Genomic DNA, 12145 nt, shown 5'->3' on the forward strand with positions numbered 1-12145 from the left:
TATGCTTAAGAATCTATTTAATTGTTCAAGCTGTGCTAGAGAATACAAATTTTGGCATACATATTTCTTAAGATTCAGTTACAACAGAGAGATGATTTCCAATGGGAATTTCTTACACTATCCTGATTATTAAAAAAAAAATTTTACCTAAAAAAAGAAAAATCTTTACCATCTGCTACCAAATCTGTTAGATCAAAATATATTTTTTAATTATGCATTTAATTATGTCACTTTTGGCTAACTGGTTTGATAAACATTAGAGATCTCATTTTAAATGATTTTTATAAATATTTGTAAAACGTTTTCCAATTATTTTTCTAATGAAAACATATATTGACTTATGTTTAGATATAAATTTCCTCTGCACAGTGAAAAAGAAAATATTATGGAAAGTGCAAAAGCTCTGGCTCTCTAAAGCATAGCGAAAAAAAAAAGATAAAATTTAATTATGCCTCCTGATTTTTACTCTTTGAGTTTTATTTTCTCCCCTTGTCTATTTTTTTAAATACTAGAAATTATATTCTTAAGGATGTATACCCCTTCAGGCAAGTGATAGATTCGATACTTAGAGTGTGAACATACAATTGAGAAGTAATTACCTGATAAAAATAACAATGTTACTATTTCAATTATTTGGCGGGAGAAGTTAGTTTTATATTATCCAAAAGAAAAAAAAAGTCATGGTTTCAAATTCATCGGTAGTAAATATATTAACTAACTGGATCAAAATGGAGAGCCTGTCAAGATAAGGAGTTGTGCAGTCAGCAATGATTTAAATTAGTCAGGATAGCAGGAATCTGGGGTCAATGCTGTTTCCACCACTTTGGTCTCACCACCATAGGTAAGTGGGACCCTATTTGTGTAGCACTTGTTTCTGTCATAAGCATAGCAGATCTCACTGTCTTCATCACAAATATTGCTCCGGGTGGCAGTAACTACTTGATTATCCAGCTCCACTTCTGTAGGGTCACATTTTTTACAGCTGAAAAACAAACACATGCATTAGACAACCTCCATCAAATGGTGTCTCAGAATCTGAGTGACTATACATTTCTATTCCAAAATCAATTGGTTCTGGGCCGGCCCCCGTGGCTTAGTGGTTGGGTGCATGTGCTCCGCTGCTGGCGGTCCGGGGTTTGGATCCCGGGCGTGCACCGACGCACCGCTTCTCTGGCCATGCTGAGGCCGAGTCCCACATACAGCAACTAGAAGGATGTGCAGCTATGACATACAACTATCTACTGGGGCTTTGGGGGGAAAAATAAATAAATAAAGTTCAAAATCAATTGGTTCTTGTGGCTCTGACCTGACAACTGACAAAGGGTGACTCCTTTCAGAGCTCAGCTGCTCCACAATATGGAGTAGTTCATGAGATTTTTCAACCTTTAATATATAAAAATTAGTTGAACATACACAATATAATTACCAAAAGATATGATAATATGATTGTTTTGTCTACACCATAAAGCAACTTCTACTCTGTTAGGCTTATTCTCAACTGTATACTAGGATTTAAGGAGTTATTTATAGTGACAAGGAAGGAAGAATTTTTAATTAATTGTTTGATGTTGGATTCTATAGTTTCCAAAGAAATACCTGCATGTCAATGTCTCCAAAATCCAATTAGTGAACTATCAAGACAAATTGGCTCTTCCTGTACTAATGGCAATAATTTCTTCTTTAGAATAAATTTATAGCTAATTTTTATCTATGATAAAGTGTTATGAATTTATGATACCTAATAATTAACATAAGAATTAAGGTATTCAAAAGTTCAAATTATACTGCTATATGTTTATATTCCAACATATTTTCAAAAACATTCTTACTACCAAGTTTAATTAAAAGTTATTAACTTCCATATCTATATTAGTATGAAGGAAAATCTCTTACAGGTCAGACAAATGGTACACAAATTGGGTTCTCAGTGGTGAAGTGGGATCAGAGATATTCTCTCTGTTGTTCAGAGGAACACTAAAAAAAGAAAGAAAACAAAAATAATGAAACTAGCAGATATTGCTATTTTTGGTAATAGGTATATTGCTAGGACATTTCATTGGATAGGTATATACATTCACTCATAGGTATATTTCATTCGGATATTTAGGACATTCAGTACTCTATAAGCACTCTTTAGTAATACTATCACTCAGATTTCCCAGTAATTTGCTATATTTTAAACATTTCCCATTCAAAATAAACCTTACAGCAACTCCTCTGTCAACTATCTTTGCTTACTTGGCAAATCCCTGCTTTTCCTTTAAAAATAAGCTCAAGTTTTACCTTCTCTGTGATGATTACCTTGATCCCATCCCCATCCCTCAATAAACCCCTTCCTCTGTAGTCTCATTAAAGTTCATATATCTTTATTATAACAAATGCCATATCGTACTTCTCGTCCACAGAGTAGCTGCTTCCCTACACTATATAAATTCCTTGAAGCAAAAACATTTATATACTCCCAGTGCCTTGCATGTGGAATATGTTCAATATTTGTTCAATATTTGACAGATATTATTATTCACATTTTAGAGATGCAGTAATTATAAATCAGAGAGGTTAGTGACCTACCCAAGTTCACACAACTACTAAGTAGTAAAGCTGGACCTGGAATCCAGATCTGATTTGGTGATGTTCCATGAAAAATTAGATAACACTTATCAACTAGTTCAGGTTATTTCATTAACGTTTACATTTTTTCATCTATGTCATCATTCCTCCTCATATGCACCCTTCCCTACCAAAAGACACAAACAAAGAAAAACTTGTGTTTCCTAACTCAGTATTCAGCTACACCATCCACGTAGATATTCAAGCCAAAATCTTGGATACAATCCCTGAGTCCTCCCTCTCTGTCATGACCTAGAACTAACCCATCTCACAGGTCAATTGATTCTAATTTTTAGATCTGTGAAATCCATCCCCTTGGTTCAGGACACCACCATTTCTCTCCTAGATCACAGCAGTACCCTCCTTCAGTCTTGACCCCGCCTTTGCATTAGCCACATATTGCCAAAATGGCCTTTCTAAAATACAAGGCTAATTTCCTTCTCTGCTTAAAACTTACAGTGTCTCCCCACACATAACAGGATCTCCTTAAGATGGTATAGAAGGCACTTCACTATATACCTCTACCTCTCTAGCCTCATCTCTCACCATGCCACCCTCTTTACAATACATGCCAGCTGTAAACAGCTGCTTGCAATTCCGCAAATTTAACACGCTTTTCTCATTTCCAAGTGTCAACAATAATGAAAACAATAACAGTTCTAACATTTACTAAGTACTTACAGTCTGCCTGGTACCATGCTAAACATGTTGCATGATGATCTCATATAATCCTCACAGCAACTGTCTCCTTTTCCTGGAATGATCTGCCCCACCTATCAACCCTGTCATTGCCCGCACACGTTTACCCAGTTAACTCCCATTCAGCCAGCTGACAGCCATCATCCACTCCCACCACTTACTCCAAACACCCTTTCCTGCCTCTCACTGCCACTCACCCCTAGCCCCCCAGGATTGGATCGGGTACCCCTCTATTCCTGTCACAACATTTACAACACTGTAGTGTAATTACCTTTTTAATTGTTTAAAGTTCTCTACTAGACTATAAGTTCTTTGATGGCAGGGACTGTGTTTTATATAAATCGTTGTATCCCCAGCTCCAGTCCTCAGTGGCATTCAGTAGTACTCAGTAAATGCCAAATGAATGGATGTATTTTTTATTAGAGTCTAAAGGCTCTAGTAATATCAGAAAAGACTTTAAATAATGAGAAAGAGGGGCTGGCCCGGTGGCGTAGTGGTTAAAGTTCGGTGCGCTCTGCTTCGGCAGCCCAGTGTTCACGGGTTTGGATCCCAGGTGCAGACATACACCACTCATGAAGCCATGCTGTGGTGGCAACTCACGTATAAAATAGAGGAAGACTGGCACAGATGTTAGCCCAGGGCCAATCCTCCTCAAGTAAAAAGAGGAGGATTGGCAACAGATGTTAGCTCACGGCCAATCTTCCTCACCAAAAATAAATAAATAAATAAATAAATAATGATTCTAATATATAAATAAATAAAAAGAAAGATAAGGAAATAAACAAGTAAACAGTGTCTACTGTGGGCCAGACACCATTCTAGATGCTTTTATACATTATCATATTCAATCCTCACAACCCTACAAAGTATATGTGTGTGTGTGTATATATACATACATATACAATTATCCCTTTTTTACAGTTTAGAAACAGCCTCAAAATAGTTAAGCACTGCCCAAAGTCACCTTGTTAGTAAGTGATGGAGTTGGGAATAATGCCATAATGACACAGCAATAATAAGAGAACTTTCAGAAATGAGATCAGGGAACCATTGATACACATCAGGCAAAGTGACATAAAGTAACTGAATTATCTGATTTCAGAAAACAATATAGTATCATAAAAAGAATCATGTTATAGAATAAAATGATGAATTGGAGAATCAAGGAGTGCCATTTAAAAATCTCCCCCCCGCCGGCCCGGTGGCTTGGCGGTTAAGTGCGTGCACTCCGCTACTGGCGGCCCGGGTTCGGATCCCAGGCATGCACTGACGCACCGCTTGTCCAGCCATGCTGAGGCTGCGTCCCACATACAGCAACTAGAATGATGTGCAACTATGACATACAACCATCTACTGGGGCTTTGGGGAAAAAAAAAGGAGGAGGATTGGCAATGGATGTTAGCTCAGAGCTGGTCTTCCTCAGCGAAAAAAAAAAAGAGGAGGATTAGCACGGATGTTAGCTCAGGGCTGATCTTCCTCACAAAAAAAATTAAAAATAAATAAATAAAAATCTCCCCCCTGATGATTTAAACATAAGACAGACACTCCTCTTCAACATGATTTAGATGCCAATGTCATGGATGCCATCCCTTCAAGTAACATGCTTCTCCAATTGTTCTCTCTCTCACAGGGAGCAATGTGGTATAGAGTCTGAATGGTCAAAGAAAACCTGCTAGAGGAATTAATATCTAAGGTAAAACATGCAGGTTGAGGAGGAGTTAACCAGGCTAAGAGGGTTGGGAGAAAGAGTTCTTCAAGGAGGGGAACTAACATAAGCAAAAACAGGAAAGGAAGAAAGCACTATGAGTGTGAGGAAATAAAGGCTCTAAAATGTTGCTGGAGTTTCAAACACAAGGCGAAAAAAAAGTGGCAATGGAAGAGCTTGAGAGTTTCACCGAGTGTTGCAGGTTAGGCCAAGACATTTGTAATTTATCCTAATAACAACACTGGGGAAACCGCCAAAGGGATTTTAAGAAGGGTAGTGACATAATGATAACTGGCACATAGGTTAGGTAAATAAGTAACAGCAAATATTTTCTGAAAATGTGCCAGGAACTACAAGTCTCTAAAAGGAATAGATCTCAATTTATCTTCACAATAACCCTATGAGATACATATTATTTCCCCCTATTTAAAGTCAAAGTTTAGAGTGGACAAGTAACTTGCATACAAGAGCACACAGCAATTAAGCGACCTAGCTAGAACTGGGAACAGGTTATAAACACATTATACTTCTCCCGTTGATTAAATGAGACTGAAAGTTATGTTCTTTTTCAATAACAGGTACTTGATTGCGGGAAAACTATTCAAGGTAGGAGTGGTTCACAAGGAACACATTACTGATTGAATCCAACAGGAATCTCATTTCTTAAATATCATTAGCATTTCTGCTATTGAATAAGGCTCTCATAGCTTATAACTTTGACTATGTGTGAAATGGAATGAATATCTGAATTCAATATACAAATGAAGACTAAACCAAATTAGTCAATACCTTTAACCTTTAAACAGATGGTTGAGTATGTGTAAAATACTCTGTAGTCCATACATGGTACGAAATAAGATTTTTAGTGTTAACTCAAGTTTCAGTTTGAACTGATCAAAGGCAACTAAAAGCTCTGATTCAAACTGAAATAATTCCATATAAACAGGGCATGTTGATGACTAGATCTGAACCCTCCGCTACAATTTGATCTAGCTGACTGGTCCTAGATTGCCTGAAACCTTTGTTCCTGCTCCCAACTTCTACATAATTGGCTCAAGCCCATTAACTAGATTCAACCTCATGTAAGGTGCTACACATCAAAAAGAGGAATAAAGATATAGGCATTACATTCACACAATGGCTAATATCAGAAAGTATCTCTGTTAACAACACCAAAAAACGAAAAATGAAATAACACGTACACAATTCTGATGTGTCTCTCCACAATGTCTTCATTAGGATCTTCGGGAGAGGGGATGATCCTGGAAGTAATTCGGACACACTTACATTTGTTGTCAACAAGAATCCTTTCATCTTCATCTTGGGCTTGAAAGAGAAAACACATTAAGAAGAAAAGGAAATGAAAGTCTATTTATATACTTTGTATTGAGTTAAATTTTTTTTTGCATAAAAATTAAGTCTTATGGTTGATAAGTTTCACCTTTCTCCATTTGTTCTCTTTCCTAATCTAAAATAGCTAAGTGGAATCTCACAGCATAGTGAAGGAAATCCAAATGTACTCCAAAACGAATTTTCTCGTTTTCCCTTGGACCAGTCTATGGGAATCTGAGCTGAATGAATTCTGGTTTTAATCTAATGCTTTTAATAAAGACACAGCTCTCCGAACGATGTAGCCTTGTAAAAATTAGTGCCAAATGCCAAAATGAGAGAGAAAACAAAAATCTAGACTGGATTTCTCTCAGACCAAAGCAATTCATTCAACAGTGAACAAAAAGTAACATTAGCCTTTATAAACCCAGTCTGAAGTGTCACATACTTCCTGAACTCCCATTTATACTTCTTTTTTTTTCACTTAGATTGCACTAGAGCTAAGGACAAGCACATTTTCCCCAAGATAACCTTATTTTGTAAGATTTAAATATTCTCCACTACAATTTGCCTAAACTTAATTATATTCTTCTTTTTCATAATAACAATCAGGTTATCATGGTATAATGATTCAATCAAATAAAATAATAGGTGCTATTTATTAATATTTCTTATAAGAATTATTTTAAAAGATATAGTATATATACATGTAAAAGGCTATAAATTTTCAAAAACAATTTAGAAAATATTGTGAGGTACAAGCTCTATTTAATATAATAAGTCTGTGTGCAGGAAAAAATTAATGAATGAATGAATACACAGATGACCATTAAAGCCTTAACTCTGAGTGACAACATTTATTATAGAATCTGAATCTTAGACAAAGAGGTCTGGTAAGTGTTGCAAAGAATAAACAAAGAAAATTTCTTATTATCTGGACTTAGATCAATTAACAGATATTTGAAGAGTTAATAACAGTTTTATTCAATAGTGCTAATTAAACAATAATAATGATATTGAATATCTTTTTTATTTCTATAATTTTAGCTAAATGACCTTTATAATTTCCTCCTATCAAGGCTCAACTTAAAAAAAACAACAACTAAGATTTAGCACATGAATTCAAGTTATAAAGGTTAAATGATCAGGATAGATATAATTGTAACTGGAAGTCTAATTATTCTAGAGACGATTCCAGAGCAGAGAGGACCTAATTGAAGTATTTCAGCCCTAATGATAACAGTCATTACAGAACATTTTAAGACCACTGTTACTGTACTTATAATTGTTTGAAGTACTTTATAATGCATTATTATGCCATTATTCATAACTTCTTAATAAATCTTCTGATAAAAGCCTGTATGATACTGGAGAAGAAACATGACGAAGTCCATTTAAAATAATGATGTAACTCTAATTAATGTTTTGAAAAGAGTAAGATGACTTAAATGGTGTCTTCTTTACTCCTGTATTCATAACTCTTAAATGTTTTTCTCAGTAAAATACAAATGAGCATGTAATGCCTGACCAAAAATACAGATTGAGTCAAGTATGTGACTTGACTATTAAGTCTTAAATAGAAAATGTCTATATTTATGGCATATGATTAATTTTCTTGCCAGAAACCTAGTAAAAAGCTATAATTACTGTTTTTATATAAAAATATTAGGCAGCCTAATATACCTACCAGAAAATGTACAAATACTTTCAATTCACCAAGATTTATAAATTCTAACATTCTCTCTCACTGACAGGCAGTATTTTTCTTAATAAACCTGTTGTTATAGACTGTGCCTTACTTTATTCCAAGAGCACCTGAGACATAGTAGGTGCTCAATAAATATTTGTTAAATTTAATTCAGTTCAAACAAATAAGCAAATAGACTTAACAATAAATACTATATATGAGCAAAATGAGTTTACTAAAAGGTGATTCTCATATACAGGTAGAATAGGATAGTAGCTAGGAGTGGGGGCTATAGGGTTACATGGCCTGGGCTCTACCTACTTACCTACATACCACATGCTTGCTGTGTGACTTAGGTAAGTTATTTCGCCTCTCTAAATCTCAAGAGCTCAATTATATGTCAGAAACAATAACAGTACCTATCCGCAAATGATTACTGTGAGAATTAAGTGGAATAGTATATGTAAAGCAGTTAGCATAATGCCTAGAACATAGTATGTACTCAATAAATAATAGCTCTTATATATATATATAGCTAGATATGTTTTACATATACGTTTATAGGTATATAAACAGGTTCATAAACATATTTATATATATATGTATAGATATATATACTGTACATGTTTTAGTACTATCTTTATATTTTAAATATTATTAGAAATTCACTATGCTTAACACTAAATTAGTGTAAAAATATATGTAAAATGACTATTAATTACACCATACTCTGTCTTGAAATAAGAATAATAAGCTCACTAAGTGTTAGAAACTACCCAGCCAAATTATATCATTTCTAATTCATGTGCCCTTCTATATGAAAATTATTAAATACTGCACTTCTATTTTTTTTAGTAGTTTGAAATGTTAACACACAAAATAACCAAACTTCAGCCATCAAGTTATAGGCAGCCTGTATAACATTAAACACTGTTAAAGGGTCATAACAAATCTGTAGGCTCAGATCTGGGAAAGTTGTTAGAACTAATACCAGTCTTTCTGGGGAAATAAAATCCTAATGCATTCTATATTGTATTTACAGTAATTATTACTTCATTTCTCCAGAATATTAATTTAAGACACTCAAGAAAGGATTACTGATTTTCAGGATTCAATATGGATATAAGTATAGCTATCAATACATATACAGAAATATAATTTTCTTATTCTCTAGGTTATAGTAGACAAACAAATGAGAAGAGAAAAAAAGAATAAAAAGAATTACAGAGAGTCTTGTCTGCCTAAAGATCACTGCCCATATAAAGATTAAGGCATGTTAGAAAAAGTAACCAGCTAGCTGGCCAAGCAAAGCACAAACATAAATGTTCAAATCTGAAGAATAGATCTGTGCTATACTTTTCCTTTTATCTGGGTTTATTTTCAAAATACCACCTACCTGTCACAAGAACAGCCTTAACAAAAATGGCCAGGACTCCCCAGAAAAACAAATGGTTCTTCATCTTGACTTCAGTGCTTTTGAAAAACTGGAGCTAAAATGTCAGGGTTAAGGTGTGTGACCTACAAGGAGTGTGCAAATGACGGTGCTTCTCCTTTCTTAAAATAACACTCCAGGCAGCTAACAAACTAAAAACAATCACAACTGTGGTTGAAGTCTGAAATTTAAATGCTGCACTGGAAAGAAATCTATGGCTCAGATTTACGTAGTTTCTTCTAAAGTATCCCCCAAAAGCCATGTTTTGATGCAACCATTTTTTATTTTACATTTACTCTATATAACTAAACCAGAAGAGCAATAATAATTTCAAGGCAGGAGTCCATTAAGAATGTTTAAATAGGGGTTCTCAACTTTATTACCTAGGTATAAAGTTTCCAAATCAAATATATGACATTTGTTGTACCTGGAACAATAAATGAAGGGAAGAGAATGAGGAGGAACTAAATAAAGCCCTTTAAGATCCCAATTGTATCTTATGTCAACTTTTTCTTTTGATCTTTATGTAAGCTACCAGATTTAAATATATATATTATATATCATATAATATGCACATATTGAGATTACTTCCAGTTATTTTATAAGCTCAAACACAGAATTGGAATTAGAAACAGATGGATACTAGATGTATCAGTCGCCATGTTTTATTTTGACAGCATTAAGGCAGAGCTTGTGTTTGCTCATCTAGTAACACCTCTCAGCATTGTAAACCCATGAAATGATTTTCATTTGAGATGCCATGCCCCAACAGAAAACTGAATCATTGCAGTATTTCCTGTAAACTGTTTTCATTAATTAGTGTAAAAAAAAAAAAAAAACTGAGCTTTTGGACAGGGCATCCCCCTACCCTCCACCTCAACATGCTAGAATTTCCTGTCTCTTAGGCAAGGTTGGTTCCAAGAATATGTTGGTTATATTTATATGCAACTTCAAATCTTGTTACTTTTGGTTCTCACTTCTCTAATTTTTTAAGGGTTTCCCAGAATTTTGAGAGGTAATAAAGAAATACTTCACGATAATAAGTAAGCAAGCAGATTTCATAGCTAGCAGCAGAAAACGGCAGAATGAAAGCTATTAAAGTCTAGCACATAATTAATATGTATTGAACGTTTAGCAAGAACAAAGTGCCAGGCACTAGAACACACAATATTACTATACTGTCAAACTTGACTCTCATTTTAACTTCTACTATCATAGATCTTAGAAACTATTTAGAGTTAAGAAAAATATACTGGATTCGCATAAGCAATTATATCTATTAAAAAAAGAAAGAGATCTGAAAGGACATTATTTTAGTGTGTGGTCAGGTTGTCAAAACAAATATCAGCTACTTAGGAGCTCCTCAGCTCTAACTGTAGTTTCTACAGTTAGAGAACCGATTTATTCTCTCACTGTAGAGAGAGAGATAAAACCGATTTATTCTATCACTCCAAAAAAGAGTAATTAGAAGTTAGCTGTATACCTTTTTTTAAGTCATTACTTGCTTGAAAATAAACTCAAAGCTAGTTGGATAAATCCCAGGGGACAAACTGAAGCTTCCCCAAAGGCTTATTTTTTATAAAAGCAAAGATTATTTGATTCATAGTTACAAAGCTAAAGAAAAGCTCTATATTTGGTGTTTCTATTCTTTCAGTCTTATAGTTTTGTATTTCTATTATGTAAACTATGCATCTAAAAGAAATTATTTTAATAAAAATAAGGTGTGGAGATCCAAGCGGCACCTTTGACACCAGAAGAAAGTTACCTATGCCGGCAATATAGGATCAGGACCAGTGTTTTGCCAAGTGTAGTCCAGGTATCATCTTCCCTATACTCACTTGGAGCACTAGAGAAAATATGGATTTCCTGGCTACACCCAATCAGAATTTGTGGAGACGTGAACTTGGAATATGTATTTTTAAAAAGCCTTCCAGTTGATTCTGTTGTACACTAAAATTTGAAAACTGACAGACTAGAAGCCTGTGGGGGGAGGAAATAACTAGCAGCATAACTATCTATGGAAGTGCAAGATGTTAATAAAGGTAGTTATTTTTAAACAAATAGGCTTACATTGAAAACAACTTAGCTGAGGCTTCTGTTTATTTTTATAATTTTGTGCTACAGGTGAATCGTTTCATAATCTTTTTAGCACTAACCAAACATATATATATATATATATATATGTACACATATACATACATACATACATACATACATATAACAGGTCCCGGTTTATTTTTTAAACCATTTCATCTCCAGTTTTAGTTATGTTCTTCCTACTAAAAAATGTAAAATGTGAATAGTAGAACCATTTTCATGCAAGTGAGTTAAGTAATTAAGAGCTCAGCCATACGTTCTAAGTTCTTCACCAAAAATGGTTTATTTTTCTACATTCACATATATGATTCTTATAGTAAGAGGTTCAGTGACAGACTCATCTGGATAAAAGAGATCTTAAGGTAATTTAGTCTCACCTTCTTGACTCCCACTCAAGTTCTGTTTCAATTTCCTATACAGCAGACATCAGCATTTATTTAAAAACCATCTGAAATAGGTTGCCCTTCACTTCCTCTGAACATAGCTAATTATATTTGGGATACTCAAATCATGACAAAGACTTTATTCTCTTGGGACACAGAGAATACACCCCTTGTTTTCCTCCTATCTCACTGGTGACTCCTTC

General features: G+C 34.4%; 1 protein-coding gene across 1 annotated transcript; it reads right to left on the reverse strand.

Annotated features, from left to right (window-relative positions):
- On the reverse strand, window positions 1-9614 carry JCHAIN (joining chain of multimeric IgA and IgM). The gene is made up of 4 exons (XM_058547233.1): window positions 9427-9614; window positions 6217-6340; window positions 1894-1974; window positions 1-982 (listed from the first exon to the last, which is right to left on the reverse strand). The coding sequence occupies exons 1-4, from the start codon at window positions 9488-9490 to the stop codon at window positions 778-780; spliced, it is 474 nt and encodes a 157-aa protein (XP_058403216.1). The 5' UTR covers window positions 9491-9614; the 3' UTR covers window positions 1-777.
- Between the last annotated feature and the right edge of the window lie 2531 nt (window positions 9615-12145).

Source organism: Diceros bicornis, chromosome 8 (assembly GCF_020826845.1).
Source record: "Diceros bicornis minor isolate mBicDic1 chromosome 8, mDicBic1.mat.cur, whole genome shotgun sequence".
In the NCBI taxonomy this organism is placed as follows: Eukaryota; Metazoa; Chordata; class Mammalia; order Perissodactyla; family Rhinocerotidae; genus Diceros; species Diceros bicornis.

Bases quoted from the DNA above. Each gene is read 5' to 3' on its own strand.
- JCHAIN (XM_058547233.1), bottom strand. From the start codon at position 9,490: ATGAAGAACCATTTGTTTTTCTGGGGAGTCCTGGCCATTTTTGTTAAG. The intron at 6,341-9,426 runs GTAGGTGGTATT...TTCTCTTTCAAG, and splicing joins TAAGGCTGTTCTTGTGACAG to CCCAAGATGAAGATGAAAGG. The intron at 983-1,893 runs GTAAGAGATTTT...TTTGTTTTTCAG, and splicing joins GTGTACCATTTGTCTGACCT to CTGTAAAAAATGTGACCCTA.